General features: G+C 34.1%; 1 protein-coding gene across 1 annotated transcript; it reads left to right on the top strand.

The window, feature by feature from the left end:
• The first annotated feature begins 3,375 nt into the window (after positions 1–3,375).
• On the top strand, positions 3,376–21,448 carry LOC108904856. The gene is made up of 3 exons (XM_023454234.1): positions 3,376–3,442; positions 3,533–5,281; positions 21,234–21,448. Exons 1-3 carry the CDS (start codon positions 3,376–3,378, stop codon positions 21,446–21,448), a joined length of 2,031 nt encoding a protein of 676 aa, XP_023310002.1.
• The last annotated feature ends 2,122 nt before the right edge of the window (positions 21,449–23,570 follow it).

Genomic DNA, 23,570 nt, shown 5'->3' with positions numbered 1-23,570 from the left:
CATCGAAATTTTCACACCGTTGTTTAGATAATTATCACTGTCATCAATTTCGAACGAAAAAAATATGCGTTGTCATTTAAAAAAAAAATTATGTCATCGCTGCCGTAAGTGGATTATCGAAAAAAATTTTTCCACATAACAAGGTGCCCTGGATCAAATAAAAATCGACGGGTCTCACCGTTTTTCGAAAAAAAATTGTTTAACGAAAATATGAATTTTATGCAGAACTTTTTTACCACGCTGTATAACGAGTTACTGGCTGGCCATTGATAGGAATTTATTTTACTCTATATATTTTTTATGATTTCCAGTAGTATGACATTTTGTAATTATGAATGAACACACATTATGCATGAGACATCTAGTAGACGTGAACAGAATTAACCACTTTAATGAACAACTATTTAGGGTACCTATTTAAACATACATATACCATATATGTATTAAATTTCTGACTTAAATAGATGACTTTTTTGTATTATTTGGATGCCACATTATATAGAGAAGTAGGTCATATTTGATATTTACTCAAAAATAAATTCCCTAGAGTGTAACTTCCCAACATATTTTGCAAAATAAACAAACAAGCCCCGTAACATTTCAATCCTGACAAAAATTTAAACAAGAATTCATAAAACAAATACTCCACTATTTCAAATTCCCCGCATATTCAGAATTCCCGTAATGTTATCCAAACCATAAATAAAATATCGTTACCAGGTTATACCGTTCTGTCCCGTGGTTCCAAAGCAGAAAAATAAATAAACAGAGGGCAATATTTTCCGGTACGGTCTAAGAGATAATGTGATTGTTTGCCGAGAGCACAGGTGCAGCGATCTGTTTTGTTTTTCACGGTGCCGCAAAACATCTACTTGTGGCTTTGGAAATAATTTATCACACAGCTGAGCGCTGGGGCTCGCAAAAAGGGGTAAATCTAGGATATATCACGACCGAGGAACGTACTACAGGCGTAATTAATTTATATCGTTAGATGTCTCTGAATGAAGAGAAAAAAGTATAGAATATGGTATGCTTCAAATTAAAACAGGAAAGTGCATTATATGGATCACTACTAACAACCAATTTAAACCACGCAATATTATACAAACAGATGATTGTGCGCGCCGCTTCGTATTGTTTTTTTTTCCGTTCACCTGTTCTCGGTGCCTGTATTAAATCATGAACGGATGCAAGAGATGGCCAGAATTTTTATTTATGACAATGGCATCTTATTTAGGTTATGTTATGATTAGACGTCGGAAACTTTGTGGTGATAATCAAATAAATAAACAGTAGTAATCTATATTGTGCTAGTAAGCTGCAATACGCCTTGTAGTGGCAGAAATAGGCTAAATCCATATGTGTAGGTAACTAAAAACTTAATGAGAGGGTTTTATTCTGTCTTCTGTCACCAGCAGCTGCAGGTGCAGAGTGCAAGAAGAGCGCCAGAAGAAAGGGCCCTAGCCGGCGGGGCCCAGCCAGGACAAAAGGAGGTCCCACAAAGCGCCTACACCGGCCGCATTTGCGGTCGGGGTAGACGACGGATGGGGCCCACCTACGAAGGCTGTCCAGGCCTACAAGAGATGAGGCAGGATAAAGAGGGATAATCCCCCTCGATCCCAAATCATTGAGGCCAACTTCTAGCCATAGGTGCAGAGTACACATAACACTTAAAATATAATGGAAATTGGAAACTGAGTAGTTGAAGTTTTGTTGGAGAATTTATTTATCGTACAACGCCATCCAACGGATATGTACCTAACTTTTTATACAATTTATAGGTCACCTCATTAGTCAGCTCAGCGTCATCTATTATACAGAGAAGACAATATATTTCGGCGGTAAAATTAATTTTAAGAAATATTTTCGTATTTATCCATGAGATTAGAAAGACCATAAATATACAAAACTAACAACGAAAAATGCAGAACTAAAGTAAAAGAGAAATTTTAAATTACCATAACTAATGTAATCCTATATGTTGCATAACTTTAATAAGGCCCGGTTTTTCAATCACACATACTTGACGAATACTTTTCAAATGAAGATTTCGTGATATTAATATACAATTAAAAGCTAATTTACAAATACATTTTTGATTAAGTTAACCTTCGATTTTAGAGGAAGTTGTTATTTCTTAATTTCAATAGAAGAAAATAAAGTCGGGGTTAACTGGTAGTTAGCGATTACCAACAATTAAATACTGGTCTTAAAAGTTACGAACATTTCAATAGTTACAGAATTTCAAACTTCATCTCGTAACTGTTTTACCACTGCATTTCCCACCATTAGCTTTGAATATTTACAGTTTTTCTAATCTGAAAGAGAGATTCTTATTTGAATTGAAAAAATTTTAAAAAAAATAATAATAATATAGAACTTATACACATAAAATTATACATTGAAAATAGTTTGCTACTGAACAAAATAATACATTAATTTGAGTTTCAGGCTTCTTTAAAATCTGAGCCCATAAATTTCCAATTTACGAATATATGTTATGAATCTTTTGGTAAAATTATTGATGGACCTCATCTTTTAACGCCAAAAAAATAGTAATGTATAATATGCAAGAATACCAGTTTATTCATCAACTTTAGTAAGTACAAAATGTAATCGTCATATTTATATTGCAAGATTTCACTATTTATAAGATTTTTAGTAACAAAAAAAAAGAAAATTAATAAAAAAAATACATTAGTTTATGTATTAGTAGGGGAGAAGGGGGTACATTCGGCATGGGGGCACAATCAGCCACTGCGATTAATATTTCAAATTTTCAAGTTTTCGCGCCGAATTCAGGAAGCAAGAGTTTGCAAGAGCATTTTCAGATCGGCCATTGTCATTTTATGTGCTTCGTGTGATCTGTGTAAAGTTGAAGTTTCTTTAACGATTTTTCCCAGAAAAAGGTAAGTTTTTTTATTATAATAAAATGTGCTATATATAGTTTCTTTTGGGCTTGTATTTTGATCTCAGTTTCAACAAACTAACATAAATATACATACTTTTGATATTTAGATAAACATAACCTGTATTTTACTCCTGAGTCTTGTAATAAATGTTTGAATTATAGAAAGACGGTAGGGGCACATTCGGCCATAGTTAGTGGGGTACGTTCGGTAGATGGCCGAAAGTGCCCCAATTGGATAACAGCAAGTAGATAGCTAGTTATAAAAATAGATAATTTATCTTTTGTTACAGATGGTGCGTAATTACAAATGCAAAACAGATCGGCGCAACATTAATGAAGCTACTATGCGTCAGGCCTTGCGTCAAGTTTTATCTCATAATATATCCCAAAGAGAAGCTACGCGAGTTTATGGCATAAAACGGCAAACCTTACAATAAACAAGAATAAAAAAGATTTTGAGAACTATGACAGCCGAAGAATATCTGCAGCGTTTTGATGATGATGGATATGGCAGTGGTTTAGAAGAAAGATGCAAGTACAAATTCCAACTATTTTAATTGTTATATACTTACTAAAATTATGACGATCTGTTTTGATGTTATTTTTTATACTTTCTTCTAGGTAAATATGCCACAAGGCAAGTGTTTTCAATGTCACAAGAAGATAGGCTGGTTAAGTATATAAAAAAATGTTCAAACATGAATTATGGTTTGACATTCGAACAAATCAAAGTTCTAGTATACGATTACGCAAAGATGCTGCCAAATTGCAATTATCCTCAAAGCTGGAACTCTAAGAAGAAAGCAGATACGGACTGGCAGTATAGTTTTATGATAAGGAATTCAACCTTAGCATTAAGAAAGCCAGAAAGCACAAGTTTAGCTAGAGGGTTAGGTTTTAGTAAAGTCAAAGTGGAAGAATTTTTTACCAACTACAAAAATGTTTTGGAGAGGTATCAGTTTACTCCTGATCGAATCTTCAATTTAGATGAAACTGGGGTAACCACAGTCCTACGGCCACCAAGGGTTGTGGCTCCGAAAGGGAAAAAACAAATTGGTCTTATAGCCTCGGCTGAGAGGGGAGAACTAGTTACCTGTGTAGGAGTCATTAGTGCTACAGGAAATGCACTTCCACCCGTTTATATATTTCCAAGAGTTAGAAACATAGACGATTATTTGGAGAACGGTCCAGCTTTAAGTGCAGCATTTGGCAATAAGTCAGGGTGGATGACAGGAGATTTATTTATTAAAACTTTGGAGCATATTGTAAAACATACAAGTTGCAACAAAGAAAACAAAATTTTGCTCCTCATGGATAATCATGAATCGCATACAACGTTAGCAGCTATACTTTACGCAAGAGAAAATGGGATTGTTCTTCTTTCTTTCCCACCGCACACGTCTCATAAACTCCAACCTCTTGATGTTGGAGTTTATGGACCTTTTAAAGGCAAATGCGCTGTCTCTTTAAACGACTGGATGTCGAATAATCCTGGCAAAACAGTTTCGGTAAAACATATTGCTAGAATCACAAAAAAACCGTATTTAGAAGCTTTTACACCAAGCAATATTACTAATGCGTTTGAAAAAACGGGTATTTGGCCACATAATTCCTCACCTTTTAACGATGAAGACTTCGATGCTACTTTGGTCTACAATGATCATGGGCAGCAATCGAAAACAGAGAGAGTTTCTGAAGAACAATTAAATCGTGAATCTGAAGAACCAAATTTGTATGGAGATACAAATATGTCCAATAAAATTGCAGAAAAAGATTTTAGAAATCAACCGTCAACTTCGAAAGAAGCAGTAATCTTACCAGTTCCAGTTCAAGATGGGGAACAAACTAAATTATCAAAACCATACATATTAAGTCCTGAAGCTGTTAGGCCCCTTCCTAAAGTTAAGAAGGAAATAAAAACTGTAGGAAGACGACCAAAAGCAAATCAAGGAAAATCGAGAATTTATACAGAAACCCCAGAAAAAATAAGGTTGGAGGAAATTGAAGAAATTAAAATGGAAAAACAGAAACAAAAGTCTGATAGACAAAAAAGAAAATTGAAACGATCTTCTAAGAATATAGAATCTCCAAGCTGCAGCGATTTCGTAAAAATTAAAAAAATTAAGCAGGTCAAAAGGAAAGTATTACTTGATAGCTCAAGTAGCGAGTCATCTAATTCAGATTTTGAATGCAGTAGCGATTCCGATGTCAACTTAAGTTTTGGGTCTTTACAAGAAGATGATAATATAGAAATAAGTAGTTTTATCTTAGTAAAATTTGTTTCCCAAGGTAGTGCTCTGCATTACATTGGGTGTGTACAAAGTACTGTTTCTGAAAATTCATATCAAGTTAAATATCTCAGGCGTAGAGGTAAGACTAACAAATTTTATTTTCCTCAAGTAGATGATGTAGAAATAAGCACCAGGGATGATATTTACGCCAAACTTTCAAATCCTGCGAAGTCCAGAAGAGATTCATACTTTGCATTCTATTATAATTTTAATAACCTTACTGTTAAATAAAACATTTTCTTATGTATCAGATCGTTCTTTCTTTTTTGTGTTTTAATTTAATAGGGCCGAAACTACCCCTCTACCTGGCCGATGGTGCCCCTTCTTGGGGTACGAGTGGCCATTTTACAGGGGTTTGATTATTGACTTCTATCTTTTTTAGTTAGAGAGCTTCAACAAATGTCCCATGTCAAATAAAAGCATAAAGGTATATACAATTCGTTTCTAATGGCAAAGTATTTCTGAAATATTGCAGATTTTTTTTACTTATTAAAATCAGTTAAGTGCCCCCTTCTCCCCTAATATTAAGCTGTGCCTGATCTATCCACTTTCTAAACAGAGCAATATCGTTTTTTGGAAAAGTTTGTCTTTTACTGTACAAATCGTTACAACCGGGCACAACGCACTTCCTATATCGTTTTCTATAAGAATCCATTATCCTTAAGAAACACTTCAAAGAAAAATATATATAACTCCACGAAAATATGTACCACTATAATCGAAAACTTAACCTCTCAAACAACCAACGAAACTGTCATGGCAGGATCAGGTAGACATAATATTATCATTAGGCAACCAATCACACCGCGGGGACTTTTCAGAAATTTCAACACTAGCGCCCTACAATGGATATGTACCTAACTAAGATTTAGTGTATTTTGGATTGCATAACAAAAATACCTTCAAGATAAACCATAGAGTTTCCATTATATTTTAAGTGTTATGTGGCAGAGTACTCCCAGCTGTAGCTGGTGCAGCAAACGACACACTCGGAAACCACAGACCATAAAATAATTAAGGAAACTGCATGGAAAAACACAATTAGAGTAACCTCTAATTCTGTCGCTGCACCATAATGCCGGTAAATTTAAATGTAACAAAATACACTAAGAGCAAAAAGTATTTCATAAGTGAGGGGTATAGATGCAAAACTCACATTATCCATAATGTTTCGAAATAGAGTTAGTGACGCTATCTTGTTCATCGTATTGAACTACACTATTTTAAACTTTAGAAGTGGTACAAACTCACATTGTCGTATTTATTTTTAAATTGTGGGATCTGTGAATTATTTCAAAAGTCACATTCTCCTACGATCTGAAGTCGCCAAAACTCACATTATCCATATCCATCAATCAAAATGCTTAAAGCGATAAACCAATATGGCCGACTGTCTAAGGAGAATGTGAGTTTTGCTTCTCCTATCGTTTTGCTTTCCTAGGTGGTTGCTTCCGTGTTTTTCTATTATGTAGAATAATTTGGAGCAAAACTACCATTATCCAAAAAGTTGTATCAAAACTCACATTATCTTAACCTTCATTCGCTTTCCTGGAGTCAAGTATTGTTGTGCTGTCATTTCACCAATTATGAAGCAAATTTAAAGTTCTAATACAAATGCCAAAAAAATTTTCAGAGCCTTAAATCACTTGAAAAGTGAGAAATCAGTTATTCCTTCTTCCTGAAAAATTTAAAAAGTGGATAATGTGAGTTGCATCTATACCCCTCAAGTAATAGATCACACAATAGCTACTAATAGTTTAAGTTAATAATTGAAATTAACGTGAACCATTAACATCTGTTCCATGACCCATTACTTATGAAACACTTTAATTATTATCAACTTAGTTAAATGAAAAAGTTAAAGCAGTGATATTTAAATGTGTGACAAATATACAAATTCATTCTGTTACGAATTCGAAAATATTTAAGTATCAAAAAAATGTACAGAGAGACTTGTAATTATTGTTTTTTTTAAGAAACCATTAAAAACTGCAAATTTTAAAGAATTTGAAAGAATTATTCACCTGGCTTTATGTAAAATGCATTACACAGTTACTTGACAAAAATTATGGTTAGATACATTTGTTTCGAACTAATTGGTTCTCATCAGTACGATGTAACATATGACACTTATAGCACTTATAGCACATAACAATTTTAAATATGCACATTTCGGTTTTTTAAAAGTAGACCAAGAAATAAAGGTGAAAAAATCATAGAGAACTCGTGAAAATTATGGGCGTGATTTTATTGTTGGAAAGTCTTGGGAATGATAATACAAGAGGCGCCTATATGGGTCATGAAAAAAGTATAGCGTCATTGTTTTTAATAAAAAAATATGTCAATAATTAGTCATTTTTCATTCTACGCGTTATTGTAAACTATTAATCTTAGCAAAAAAGTTGAACAGACGATTTGATCTAGAGAAACTCATCTTTAAAATGAAACTTTATAAGTTAAAATTGTTTTATAAACAGAAAAGTTATTGCAAAATTAAACGGAAAAAGTGCTTTTTCTTTATTTGTTAATAATTTTTTAAATAATTAATAAAATCTTGCCAAACTTTCCCAAAATGTGAGTTTTTATATCCTTAAGGGATGTACAAAGATAGGCTCAATCGGTCGAATAGTTTTTGCAAAATTCCATTTATTTATCCCATTTTTGCAAAAAAGGCCCATTTTCAAATTACTATTCCGGGGGCAGGGTTATGACTAAAACATTCTTTTTGGGCTCATTTTCTTCGAAGGGACACTCTTATTTATTTACTCATATGGCTAAATCTGTGATCAAGCCGTATGTTGCTCTATGCTCACCGTACACAATGCTAATGATTGCCACAAAAAACACGTGCCATACACTCGACCAAACAAGACGTTAAACTCACTCACATCGCACAAACGACTATGAAATGCACGGCCAACGTCACTCAGCGAAAAATCTGGATTGTTCACCGGTACGCCAGGCCGGCAGTGCAGGCGTTGGCGTGCCGCTAGATACGTATCGAATAAATTGATCGATGCCATCAGACATGTACATGTCTGCGATTAGAGGCCGACATGTATATGTTATTATACAATGACGCGGATAGTGGGATTATTAAAATTTGAAGTAGTTGATGCTCCGCCACCATTAGCAAAAATAGCATCTATAAAAACTATTTTAGATAATATGAGCGTGTGACCTTGAACAGTCATTTTCGCCAAAGACGATTAACAAAGGAACGCTTAGGATAACTATTAATTATTTTCTACAATCGCTTTCCTTATGAGTAAGTCATTATTATTTTGTTAACTGGTACTTATTATTACGTACTATACCTTCAGTCTGTACGATATTTGTTGAGATAGAATTCCAAGAAGAGCCCTGCGTCACTTTCCTGGAATTAACCGCATTCGATATTCGAGGTAGAAAGACATTGGCGGCGTGGCGTTCACCGTAGCAGCTTGCAGTGTATATTGTGCTTTACAGTTACGAAGGCGTGTTTCTACGTAAGTGTATCGTCCTGTGCATTTTTGGTGTAATTTCTTATTAAAATTAGTCAATGGAAGTGAAAAATAAAAAAGAAAGTGAAAAATAGAAAAAAGGAATTTAATTCCCGGATTATATTTTAATTTTCTGAAAATAACGCGGAAAATTTCACGCCCAGCCACGGTCAATTTTTATAGTAGTTCCGATAACAGAATATTATTGGATGATTCTTTTCTTAGAATTCTACCTCAACACATATTGTACGAACATTATACAGGGTGATGCACAAATGATGACCAAAATTGAAATCTCGTATCCTTTGTGAATTTTAAGGGTCTTTCCTATAAAGTTTTTGTCTAGGACGCTTCGTTAAAAAGATACAGGGTGTTAAACTTCAGAAAATATTTTAAATTTTATAAAATAAGTACCTAATTTAAAAACTAGTAAATGAAATAATTTGAAATTGGGCACATGTATTTATGTATTGTCCAAAATTTGAGGGTTTTTCCTAAAATTTACATGCTCCAGTGGCGGATATCGGTAGCATACTTTTCGGAATAAAATAGTACGCCACTGCTTTACGGCAACAACCATGATATTTTCGGATTCTTCTTTCAATTTTCTACAAATGACTACTCTCTTATTATTATGTTTTTTCGTGATGATACGACGCAAAACAGCTGGATCGTTCGACGGTTGTCTCACCTATGACACAATGATGAGGACTAATAAGTCCGAAAACGGTCTGTGCCTAGTGGATTAAACCGACGAACGATCCTAGCTGTTGCACTAGGTGTTGCGAGTATAATTCAATGCCGGTAGGGACATATAGCCCTCGGAGTAGTTGTTTCTCGCAACACCGGCAATTAAAACATTGTCTTCGCCCTCTGTGGGTGGCAGTCGTGCAACAAGTATCTGCAATATAGCAGGTCGCTTCCTACTGTAGCCAATTGAATGGCACAGTACTCTCTTGTTTTTCGAAAAAAGACTGATTTTCGAGTAAAACTTAAAAAACTAACTGAAAACACTATTACTTAAATGACATGACAAATACTAATCATCGGTTATTTATTCGAATAAAGCAATTAATAACATTAGTCATCATTTTAATGATTTTATTTGAGTAAATGCTCAAATATGCCTCCTTATCCACGAACACAGGCGCCACATCATTTTAGTAAGGAAATTATAATTTGTTCGAAATTTATTGTTGCTTGAATCTGATGAAAAACATTATTTATTCTTTCTTCTAATTTCTCAGGTGTATTAATTTATTCACTGTATACCAGCCCTTTAATAGCACCCTACAAAAACAAATCCAGTGGGTTAAGGTTCGATGTTTTCAGTTCGTTTTTCAGTTCTTATAATTTTTTTTCATACGGGCCTTCGTTAACAAGTTACGGGCCCTCAAAGGTGAAAATTAAAAAGTTATTTTTATTTACAGACTGAAAAGTCTCTAAACTATTAACTTCAGCATGATGCGAATTTGGTGATTAATTACACATGCGTACAGCTTGTTTTTGATATTGTAAGTGAAACTTCACTGTCCCCAAAACGCCAGGGACGGACTATGCTCAATGGTTAATATCCTAGAATTTTTGCATAGATGACGATCGCAATCTGCCTGCATCAAAAATAAGTTCCCTGAAGAATTTACCAATGATAATACCCTCTTGGTAAAATTAACAGTTTAGGAAATATTTGTGATTTTATGTCACAGTGCATATCCACCATTTTTAGTTTTTAATTTCTAATTGGACATAACTACTATGTTAGAACCATACATATTTTTAAAGTAAGAGCCTAGAAAATGTCACCGTCTGCTAATGTAATTATCTCCAACAAAATTGTTAATTTTATCGAGTTGAACTAAGAGGATATTATTGTTGGCAAATTCTTCAGGGAACGTATTTTTGATGCAGACAGATTGCGATCGCCATTTATGCAAATATTCCGGATTCTTAACCATCGGGCATAGTCCGTCCCTGGCGTTCTGAGCATATATGCATGTGTTATCGATCACCAAATTTGCATCATGCTGGAGTTAATAGTTTAGAGACTCGCGCCATTATTCTATGGCTAGAAATTGGCCTCAATGATTTGGGATCGAGGGGGATTATCCCTCTTTATCCTGCCTCATCTCGTGTAGGCCTGGACAGCCTTCGTAGGTGGGCNGGCCCTCAAGGGTGAAAATTAAAAAGTTATTTTTATTTACAGACTGAAAAGTCTCTAAACTATTAACTTCAGCATGATGCGAATTTGGTGATTAATTACACATGCGTACAGCTTGTTTTTGATATTGTAAGTGAAACTTCACTGTCCCCAAAACGCCAGGGACGGACTATGCTCAATGGTTAATATCCTAGAATTTTTGCATAGATGACGATCGCAATCTGCCTGCATCAAAAATAAGTTCCCTGAAGAATTTACCAATGATAATACCCTCTTGGTAAAATTAACAGTTTAGGAAATATTTGTGATTTTATGTCACAGTACATATCGAGCAGCGCCTCCACCATTTTTAGTTTTTAATTTCTAATAGGACATAACTACTCTGTTACAACCATACATATTTTTAAAGTAAGAGCCTAGAAAATGTCACCGTCTGCTAATGTAATTATCTCCAACAAAATTGTTAATTTTACCGAGTTGAACTAAGAGGATATTATCGTTGGCAAATTCTTCAGGGAACGTATTTTTGATGCAGGCAGATTGCGATCGCCATTTATGCAAAAATTCTAGGTTGTTAACCATTGGGCATAGTCCGTCCCTGGCGTTCTGAGCATAATGAAGGTCTTATACCATCAAAAACAAGCTATGTGCATGTGTTATCGATCACCAAATTTGCATCATGCTGGAGTTAATAGTTTAGAGACTGTATATAAAAATAATTTTTTAATTTTCACCTTTGAGGGCCCGTAACTTATTTAATTTTCTAATAAAAAGAATACATTAAATAGCTATAGGGGCACATACCAAAAGCGTTATGGAATACGCAAGGGAGTAAGTACACTTTTCTATAAAAAGAAAATAATACATACAATACATTGTGAACTCTTATTCATAGAAGGTACATCTACCTATTTTAGAATAGAAGTTCAAAGGACACAAATGTGTTTAGAAAACATAATGAATTTCTTTGAATTAGCTTGACACAACAGTTCGAATATAAAATACGAGAACGATGTAATAATAGAATATATGTTTTTTAAAAACTAACATTTTGGTTAGAAATCACTATCTAAATATAAAGGTACGTACTCTCGGTAACGGTATTCCCAAAATGTTTACGTTACGATCGCGAGAACACCTCGTGTAGCATTAGCATCAAAGTTAGCAGTTAGCAAATTTGTCTTTGTTCATGCCGAACTGGCCAAAATACACATTGGTAGTCAGGAACTTCAAAAAGATATGTTTACCTAACCTCAGATTGGTGTAAACGCTTGAAGTGCTCGCATCAGTTTTATCCCATTCAAGATATATTTCATACGATTTGTTCATTGATAAATGCGGAATACTGACAACTTCTTGGCAAGCAACATTAAATATAAAAATTCGTTTTTGTAGTTGTCAACGTGAAATTGGTCGAGATCTGTTTGCGAAGTCAGCGTGGGCTGATTGCGAAAAGGGCTGGTATCGAACGAACTACTCGCGACATGTTTGCCGGTGAATAAGATTTCGTTTCAATGCTGAAAGCTCGTAGAATCCTTGAAAATAAAAATAGTCAGTTATCCTTGCCACCACCAACCAACCTTACACTAAATATTAAATTTATTTTATGTTGTTAATTTGGCTTAACGCAAAACAATGTTACTTGACATGTTCAACTTAATTGACAAAATGGTAATTAAAGGATGAAAAAGAAAAGAAAGACTTACCTCACACAATTTTGTATACTGCTACCGATTCCGTAAATTGTATTACTTCACATTATGAGGCAACAAGAAATTGTAATTAATGTGAATAGACCTTTCATGTTTAAATTTATTATTATCCTTATACATTTGTTTTTATTAACAGATAAATAATACTTGTTAATATTTAAAGTGTAAAAAAATATCTTATTCAATCATGTGTGTAGGTAAAAAGGTCTGTTTTTGTCATTCACTATTAATACACAATAAAAGCTAAGTTAGTGACCGAATACGGTAGGTCAAGATTCACTCTCGATAAACCTTTCTAAGTCAGCGGTCAGGAGCGGTCCGAAAAGGGGTTTAGATAATGATTTGAAAATATTTTTTTCAGGGTAAATATGCATTTGAAAATTTTTTAAATCGCGTATTCGTATTCTACTCATTTTTCTCTATCTTCCCTTAAAATTAATGACATGATTGAATCACCCTGTATATGTAAATTTTACACAGCAGACCTAGACATAATATACTCATTGTATCACAACTTATAACTTCAGGGAAACATTAAAACTTTTCGGAACAAAGGATGGCGTATACAGAATCGTGTCTTGTCCTATATATTGCCTGCAAGATAACATCTAATACAAGCAATATAGTTTATTATCGCTACTAAAAATACCTCCAGGGCCGATAGTCCCAATAAAACACTGAGTTAACAAACCACCCCGATAAAATAATGGACTCGGTCTAATCTTGATTGTTTTGCAGAGCAATCCAACTTCTCAGAGCTAGACTTAGTTGGTTCTTATAACAGGATTTTACTTCTCATTATCCAATGGACGAAATAATAAAAGTATAGAAATATAAAGATGTTTATGGGGCTGTCGAGTAACTCTAATGTAGAAGTCAGCTATAAAAAAATAAAAAACATACTAATACATATTAGTAGGGCTGATGTCAAAAATATTATATCACCGACTTTTAAAGTAAATAAAAGATAAAGTAAAGTATTTTTAGTTAATATTATGGAATCACCATATATGATGAAGTTTAGAGCGCATTTTGATGTTAGGATATTTATTATATACCTACCTAACCATATACCATATTGGGCCTGAATTTATATTGGACAATAAATGAATAACAATGTTTAGGATAGAATTAGGTACAAATTGGTTTTGGTAATTTATTTAACAAGTCACAAGTAAATGATGTTATTAATTTTATATAATTTAATTAAAAAATAGAAATGTTAAGACTTTATGGAGATCTGCTCAGAGGTGATATTTTCTAAATTTTCCTGTGAAACAGGGCTAAGTTGTACCTATGTATGCACAATATTTTTATTTTCTAAGGAATGTTCTTGATAACCTTCCTCACTATTGAAGATTTCCATCCTTTCCATCTTTAGGATGTTTTGGGAAAAGATATCATTAATTTAGAAATCTATCAGTTCATTATGAATAAGATATATGTATATTACACAAATATGTGTGCCTTTTTCGAGATCTCAAGCAAATTAGCAAGTTCCGTTCAAATTTTTTTCATCGTGAATCTTTCTTCTATCAAAATATAACCATTTTAATTTTGTATACGAGGTCTATTCAGAAAATAACTGAACTTTTCAATTACGCGCTAATAGAGTCATATGCGGTTGGCAGCATTGCGTTGCGTATACCCTTCTCTGTGTTCTTGGATTGTTGATATTTCATTTAAGTTTCGTGATATTGTTATTTGAGTTCAACGAGTTTAAGTGTTAATGACGATTTTTGAAATGTACGATTTTCTAATCCAATGACGATGAAACATTAATTCGAAAGGTCAAAACGAGAGACGAAAGCTGGGTTTACGGCTACGACATTCAAACAAAAAGTCAATCGTCACATTGTATTGGCAAAGAATCTCCATGTCCCGAGAAAGCACGTCAGTCCCGATCCAATGTCAAAGAGATGCTCACTGCTTTTTCGACTTTAGAAAAAAATTCGCTTAAAGGGACTACAGTTGTGGCGGGACAACTCGCCCACAAAACGCCCGCACACTCATTTTGTCAATTCCTCAGTTTTGTGGCAAATATCAGATTACTGTCGCCCCTCACCGTCCTTACTCACCAGACCTGGCTCCTTGCGATTTTATCTTATTTCCTAAATAAAAATCAGTGCTGAAAGGGCGCCGTTTTCAGACTATTAATAACATCAGAGCAAATTCTTCACAGACTTTAAAGGTCATTTCAGATGAAACTCTCCAGGATGCTTCGCGAAATGGAAGTGTGAATATTCGAGGGGAGTACTTCGAAGGAGGCAAGGACAAGTACAAAATTAATAATAAATTTTAAAAAAATAATGTTCCATTATTTTCTGAACAAACCTCATATTAAATAAAGTAACTATATAAGGTACAAAAAAGCATTAATGATCACAATAATGGAAACCTAATAAAAAAATTACAGCTTTTATGTCATTTTCTTACATATTATAGAAATATATTCACTCAAATAAAAAAAACGTGTCCACCTCACAAGTTCCTAGTTAAAAATTATTTAAAAAATATTGTTTGGCGGTACCAGATTAAGGGTATTATATCACAGTAGACATTGACTGTTGTATACAGAGTGGTCCGTAATAGTCCGTAATACCACACTATTAACGAAAAAGATAAAAATTTGCTAATAAACATGCGAAGTAAAATAAAATTTGATATTTCTTAATAATTCTAAAACGGTTTGAATTTAAAATTTGAAGCTTGCAGGTATCCCACAAACGTTATAGGGTATATAATTTAATAGTATTGCCGAACAAATAAAATGACCAGTGGCGTAATTGTGAGGGATGTGCTGCCATTTTTATAAATAACGAATAATAAATCTACATATTTTTAATCACCTTATGCAATTTTTGACAATAAAAAGAAAATCTTCTGTACACAAAGAAATGTAAATTTTTAGTAGAGTGTATGGTTTCAACACCTGCATATTTCAAGTTTATATTTCAAACCGTTTCAGAATTATTATTAAAAAATTTCACATGTTGTTTTACAACTTTGCAGGACCGTATCTGACCAAACGATTATTACGAAAATTTTCATAACTTTCAATCCTTATTGCTATAGTATGCTGTGCTCCGAGCTACCCATGCACCCTGTATATGTAAGCCAAGTATTGACTCCATATTGGTGTGCTTCTAACTAATAATAATAATAATTAAATAATATTATTTCATTAATTTAGTAGTACACCATAGTTTCAATATTAAATCACATTACCACATCTCTATATCCGGAAATAACTGTTCAACTTGAGAAGATTGTGGTGTCACATAAATCAATAAGAGATAACACAATATTCATGGAAATTGAACAATATATTATTCTCCCCTGTTATTGACTTTGGAATTATCTATTATAAATTCTATGTTATGAATAATAATTTATTTTAGCATATTAATTGAACTGTAAAGCTTACGTAAACAATAATTGCCTTTATAAGTACGCGTTTGCCTACAAGACTTTGTTTATACAAATTTTGCAATTCTGGGGTAGTTACGTTTTATATGTTGATAATGATAACTTTTCCTGCACGTGTTCTAATTTCTTGTTACACCAACTTTCTAAGTCCATCTCATAATTTGAGGGAAATATTACAAATATTTCAAAATTTAAAAATATACAGGGTGGTTACAAACTTGGAAATATTTCAGGAGTAAATAAATAGAGGTGCAAAAACTCAATTGGCTGAAATATTTTTTGCAATTGGAATATTTTTTTAATATTCACCTCTTTTTATGTAGTCTCGGAGACGACTTCAGAGATTTCAATAAGTTTTAACAAAGTTGATTAATTGTTTGCCTTTCTAAGGGTTTAAATTACTGAAAATTATTGCAATTTAGGTACCTACCATTAAAAAATTTTCTTCATTTTGTGAACACCATGTGTACCCCATTAAAAAATATATATATACATTTTTTTATTACAAATGGAAAAACAGAAGATACATATACAGGGCGTAAATTTAACTGAGGATCGTTTTTTAGGGGTAATAGTACGTGTTCGCCTGAATACGAATCTGATTTTTTTTTAATCAAATAAATAGTCGTTTATAATTAGTTTTTTAAAATGCATTTAATACTTGTGTACGCCGCCACTGTAATATTCATGTATTACAAATACATAAATTGTAGACAACCTACAGTGCATATGAAGGGAGATAGTGCGGATCAACGGTGACGAAGTGAAAGCATTTTTCCATCTCAAGTAGGTCACACTATATAGGGTGTTAAAAAAAGAGTGTAAAATATTTAAGGAGGTAATAGTATGAACCAAAATAAGCAGAAAAGTCTCTATAAACATGGGTCCGCAAAGTAACGGTTGCGGAGATATGGAATGTTTTATGTTTTTTAGCCCCTTTTTTTATTTTGCAAAAACGTTGTGTATTTTCTTATAATAGTTGGTTGATGTTTAGTGAAATAAACAGTACGTATTTGACAGTTGTTCTCAGTGCACAAGTTTTCTTTCGCTATGGCTGGTTACTCTAACGCAGAATTAACAGACATGCATTTCATGTATGGTCGTGCTAATGGGAACGCCACCGAAGCGCGACGTCTTTATGTTGACGCTTATCCAAATCGCCAGATTCCTTCACAACGCATGTTTGGAAGAATTCACCAAAGATTGCGTGATACCGGTTCCTTGAGCAAACAGTGCCATTTATCCGGAAGACCAAGGTCGGTATCCACTCCTAGAGCAGAAGAAGAAATTCTAGCACTGGTAGAGCAGAATCCAGGTACGAGTGTGCGGAGAATATCAGCCGAGGTAGGAATTAGTGGTCCTCTTGTTTGGAGAATCCTTCACGAGCAACTGCTTTATCCATACCATGTGCAACGAGTACAGGCCTTAAATCCAATAAATGATCATCAAGCACGTTTGGTTTTTTGCCGCTGGTTTCTACGTCATGATGCTGAAGACCCTCGTTTTCTTGCAAACATTCTTTTTACTGATGAGGCCGGGTTCACAAGAAATGGAGTGTTTAATTTTCACAATACGCATATTTGGGCCGACGAAAATCCTCATGCTCTAATAGAATCTGGACATCAGGCACGTTTTTCATTAAACATTTGGATGGGTATTGTAGGTGACAGGTTTCTAGGTCCTGTTGTTTTACCAAACCGATTAACAGGCGCTGCTTACCTCAACTTTCTGCAGAACACACTGTATGAGTTTTTGGAAGACATTCCTTTGAATCAGAGGCAACAAATGTGGTTCCAGCATGATGGTGCTCCAGCTCATTTTTCCATGGCCGTTAGAGAGCATTTACACCAAACTTTTCCACATAGATGGGTAGGAAGGGCCGGACCTGTTTTATGGCCTCCAAGATCGCCTGATCTGAACCCTCTAGATTTCTTTGTTTGGGGATATTTGAAGACATTAGTGTATGGTACTCCTGTAAATAGCCTGGAAGAGCTGCAGCTACGGATTAATCAAAAGTGTCAAGAAATCCAAACCAAGGAGGGTGTTTTCGAAAGAGTTCGAATATCGTTGAGACGAAGATGTCGTGCCTGCTTGGAAATGGACGGAGGGCACTTTGAACATCTTCTGTAACTTTGTTTTTTGTTTGTTAAAAGCTTCCTTTGTCGGTTTATTCCTAATAAAATAAAATGTTTGAAAAACGAATAGTGGTCCATATCTCCGCAACCGTTACTTTGCGGACCCATGTTTATTAAGACTTTTCTGCTTATTTTGGTTCATACTATTACCTCCTGAAATATTTTACACTCTTTTTTTAACACCCTGTATATTAGCTTTGCTTACTAAACATAATAGAGACGCAAGTTATAGCGTTACGTCAAACAATGCCAATATTGTTAAAACTATGTATATATTTAAATTTAGTCGACTATTACTATTATAAATTATAAACAATGTTTGGGTCCGTTGTTATACACTGTGTCCAAGATAACAATAATGAAGATATTGGAAATGCAGAAAGGGTGGCTCAAATTAGAAAAAACCTGAGCCATTAGAGAATCATTGAAGTGACGTAAACAAATTTGACATATTTTTTTTTTGTTTTTAAGATAATTTGGAAAACCCGAATCATCCAATTTTCTATTTCATTTTATCGTTTGAGCTAGAATTACAAAAGGAACATTTTTTCGTGGCAACACCTGTACTTTCTCATGGAATTGTCATTTTGGCGTCCGACGTTTCGTTTTCGATTTATTTTCATCAACATAATTCTTTTAAGGTCATAGGTATAGTCTTTCCGAAATCAGTTGAACATGTAAAAAACGCCAGGCAATAAAATTTAATGAATTTCATAGACGTCCCTAAAAAAGTTTTCTGATAGATAAAGGTAAAAAATTATAATAATTTGTATATAATGTGCAAAAAATTTCTATTATATGTTCATTTGGCCAACAACATATTTTAATAATTATTTATATCCTCAAACAATTTTATTATAGTGATGGTAAATTTCGTTATGTTCCGTCAAAAGGTCTCCAAAATGCCATGTAATAATATTATTTCTACCTTTCGCAATTGTAATATCAATGATTAATTAATAGAATGTGCCTATAATAAATTAAAATTACCTGAATCACACCAAATTCCGCATTGCTGCACTGCACTGCTGGGCAATTTGGCGACCACTTGTCAACGGCTGAGATTTATTGCCCAGTGGCCCAATGCTGTATTTGTATTTCATTCGCATTCTTCAACTGTGCGTATACATTTCTACCACCTCCACATTTAGTTCGACCAGACCTGTATATGGGTATGGCTAAATAAATATGGGAACAAGTTTTTCAAATATCTCAATGCCGAGATGCTGCGTCAGCGACCGAACCTGGTAGATACTCTCATCCTCTTGGTCCTTCAATTGATATCGGAAAGACTATACTGTCCTTTCTTCAAAACATACATATTTGTTTGTATTATTAAGTCTGTTCACTGATGTGTCATTTGTGACGATTTAATTTCGTTTCAAATACATTTCAGCCCTCATCGAGAGTTTTTTGAAAACATTTGAAAAGAACGAAATTGTATTAAGAGAAATTTTACATACGATGAAGTTTTCCATTAAATTCAAAACGGCAAGCCATTAATTAATTTATTATATTGATCGGAATTTAAAACATACACTTCACACTCTCAAATAAATCTAAATTATAGCTCTGAAACTGCTTTGATAAAAAAATATATAGTGGCGGAACAAAAAAAAATTACTGCCAAACAAAGTTCTAACTATCTGAAAACTATTGGATTATATTTAAAATTAAATATGAAACAAAAAATTCCGATATGGTATTTTGTGAAGCAAATAGTAGTCTTATAATTAGAGATATTTTAAATTTATTCGACTGTGTAATAAACTTATTTTAAATTTAAAAATATAATAAAATTTTTAGACCAAAAAGTGATAATGAACCAAGAATCTAAAGCCACCAGTTTTCAGTAAAGAAGTTCTTATATATGTGGAGTGGGTTGCATACTTACGCGAGTTTTTTTATTTTAGTTTATTCTTTTCACACATCAAATACAAAAAAAAAAATTATTAATTATTTAATATAGCGGAAGATGCTCAAGTCTTCATAATATTTCGCCTAAGGTGCTGAACACGAATCATATTTTTCTGCGGTGCGCAGTTAATTTTCGAGAATACCTAAAATATTCAAAATTCTAACCTACTCGTATATAGGTACCTACTTGACAAATCAGTAACATTTAGCTCAATTTAGATTAAACTCAGATGTTTCATTTATAAGATAATAGTGAAAATAGTTTCCATTTTACACATAGGAGATATGAAAATGTTTTGCAAATTTTAATTTAGAAAATTTCATGTTATGTACATATTTTTAATAAAAAATTGGAAAAAATAGCATTATTCAAATTTAGAAGTACCTATACAGGGTGTTTCAGAAAGACCTCCCGTAAATTCAGGAGTTTTTGTCGTACGAACTACATGTCTATCTCCTTTTGTTTTTGAGATACAGAGCGACAAAATAAACATTTTTAAATAGAATTTTTACGAAAATTTCCAAACCGTGCCAAATATTTTTATGAAATTTGGTATTCCGGGGTTTTTAAGGACGCCAAATACGCTGGTCTAATTATTTTTTGGATATTTAATAGAGGGCGCTAGTTATACTACATTCCTATTACATTTTAAGTTCTAATTTTTGAAGGTTAGGTTTTTTACCTTACGGGCTCCAATTTATAATGTACAATTTTATTTTATAAAAATAATGTAGTCTTGTGAGAACTTCCTAATGTGGACGGTTTTCGAGAAAACCTTTAATTGAACTCTTACATTATTACGGTGAAGAAAATAAGTGACTTTTCTCAAAGTAGGCTCATGTCAAAACTTATTGATGGATGCTCATAAAAAACGCATACATTCATACTAATATTTTAAACACTAATTAACCTTATATCAAAATTTTAGTGATTGTTAGTGACTGTAGTTAGTAATGACTAATTACAGTCACTAAAATTATGATATAAAGTTAATTAGAGTTTAAAATATTACTGAGAATGTATGCGTTGTTTATGAAACATTCATCAATAAGTTTTGACATAAGCCTACTTTGAGAAAAGTCACTTATTTTCTACACCGTAATATTGTAAGAGTTCAATTAAAAGAATTCTTTCTCGAAAACCGTCTACATTAGGAANCTATCTGGTTTCTTATATTTTCTACCTTATAACAAAAAGATTTATACCAAGAGGCCGTCACCGCTGCCGCCGCCGCCCCCCGCAGCCCGCTGCCGGCTTCCAGCATCGTAGGCCGTATCCGGCCGCCCGCTGCCCCCTATGACGCAGGCATCGCGCTGCCGCCACCCGGAGCCGGCACCCCGCTGCCCCCCTCGCACGTCTGCACCCCGCTGCCCCCCGCCGCTGCTCATGCACGCACCTGGTGCCGCCTCTGACGTCACGCTCCTCGATGCCGGCCTCCTGGTGGTCATTGCCGATGACGGACCCCGGCTTCTTCTTCTGCATTCCAGATCCCCCACCCCCGCACCCCACTGACACTTCTTCAGCGTGACCTTGGAGGACGGCATCGCCATGCCTGCTGCTGGAGACCTGGTGCCGGCTCCGGATGGCGGCAGCCCGGTGGCAGCCTGGAGTGACCTTGAAGTGGCTATGAATCCCCACTGCTATACTACTACTGTAGTTAGTAATGACTAATTACAGTGATAATATATCTTTTACGGTTTCAAATTAAAAGCGACTGCGATTATTTCTTTATTTTTTTTCACAAAGAGTAGAAATAAAGAAAAAACCGAAGACTATGCCACAAATAAATACAATAAGGATGTTCTTTAAACTACAGAAAAATATGTCTTATGGATATACTTATGGATATTCATTTGGATAACGAAAAAGAATTTTTTATAAATGTTCTGTTCACGGATCTCCATTTAAGATTAATACAGAACGTGTTAAAGTTATTTAATTATCTATGAAAGTAACAAGAAAACAAAAAAAACATTATTCAGGAGCATCAACTATCATTGTGTAACTTTATTGCAGGTAATTCTAATAAATTTGCACCTCTTATCATTTCCCGAACTCTCATGGTAAGTGAAGGCATATGTAGTGCACCACTTTGTATATTATTTTGATACATATTGCAAATGTAAAGCAACTTAGTCAGAAAATTAGTTGCTCTCATGCATTTTAACTTTTTGGGGGCAAAGAATATGGCAATGGCTGCAATTTGTATATAAAATCAGCCCTTATAGGCATTTCACTTCGTTGCCTTTGAACTATATCAGCAAAGAAATTAAATATCAGTTACTACGTCGCTGCATACAATTTATGTGGGCATTCGAAACATCTGTGGCATTTCTGACTCTGAGCCAGAGGTATTTAGGAGAACTGCGACGGGTCTTGATTGTCCTCTAGGGCAAAACTCATTTCGTAGTAATTTAAACGGTTCGTATTAAATCTCCGTTGTTGATTTTGATTAAAATCTGATTTAGAATTCACTCTTCTATATGCATAGTATTGTACTTGCTAAGATTACTTCTCGTTTAATCGACAAAAATAACTCCCACGTATATCTACCGTGAACAGTCTTCTATAAATAACATTAATATGTACAGGGTGATTTATTTTGGTTGAAATGGTAACAGAAAACGACTGATCTCTTTGTCGCAAATAATTTTTAAATTCTGTGCCATAACCTGATTTTTCTAAAATACCTGTGAGGTAGTGTACTTGGCGCGTTTTTTTTAACCTGGTTTCCCCGGTAGGCCTATTCCACGATCTATTGTGGTCCTGTTTAATTAAATAATATTGTAAGCGGTGTTAATTATGAATAATTGGGGAAAACTATTCTCTAATTGATAATTATCTAACGGAACTTCAAGTGTAATGTCTTCTTCTTCTCTTCCTTCTTCTTCTTCCTGCTCGCTACAAGTAAATTGTTCTAACACCGATGCTTCAGATGTCTCCTCGCTGATATCGTAAGAATCCTCTTCTGATGGCGATTCAACATTGGATCACCCCTTTCTGCAATTGCAAAAAGGGGTGTAGTGCTAAGTGCGACTACAAAAAAGTTGGATTCTTTTGTTCATTAGCATGGACCAGTTGTCAAGACCAGTCGTGCTTCAATGTTGAATCGCCATCGCCATTGATGCACCACTGTTAGAACAATTTACTTGTATCCATCAGGAAAAAGAAGGAGAAGAAGAGAAGAAAAAGAAGACATTACACTTAAAGTTCCATTAGATAATTATCAATCAGACGAATAGTTTTCCACAATTATTCATAATTCACACCACTTTCATCATTTCCAATAGTACCATTTTTTATTTAATACAATATTATTTAATTAAACTGGACTACAATAGATCGTGGAATAGGTCTACTGGGGAAACCACGTAAAAAACGCGCCAAGTACACTACATCACAGGTGGCGTGGAAACTTGCACATATTATGGAGAACACAATTTTTTCAACTTTTTGAATCGCTATATCTCAGAAATGGTGATTCTCAGGAAAAAAGTGTAAAGACAATTTCTATAGGAACCTTGAATGTCTATT

Source organism: Anoplophora glabripennis, unplaced genomic scaffold, assembly GCF_000390285.2.
Source record: "Anoplophora glabripennis isolate ALB-LARVAE unplaced genomic scaffold, Agla_2.0 scaffold189, whole genome shotgun sequence".
Classification (NCBI taxonomy): domain Eukaryota; kingdom Metazoa; phylum Arthropoda; class Insecta; order Coleoptera; family Cerambycidae; genus Anoplophora; species Anoplophora glabripennis.
This window is presented reverse-complemented; position numbering and strand designations above follow the sequence as displayed.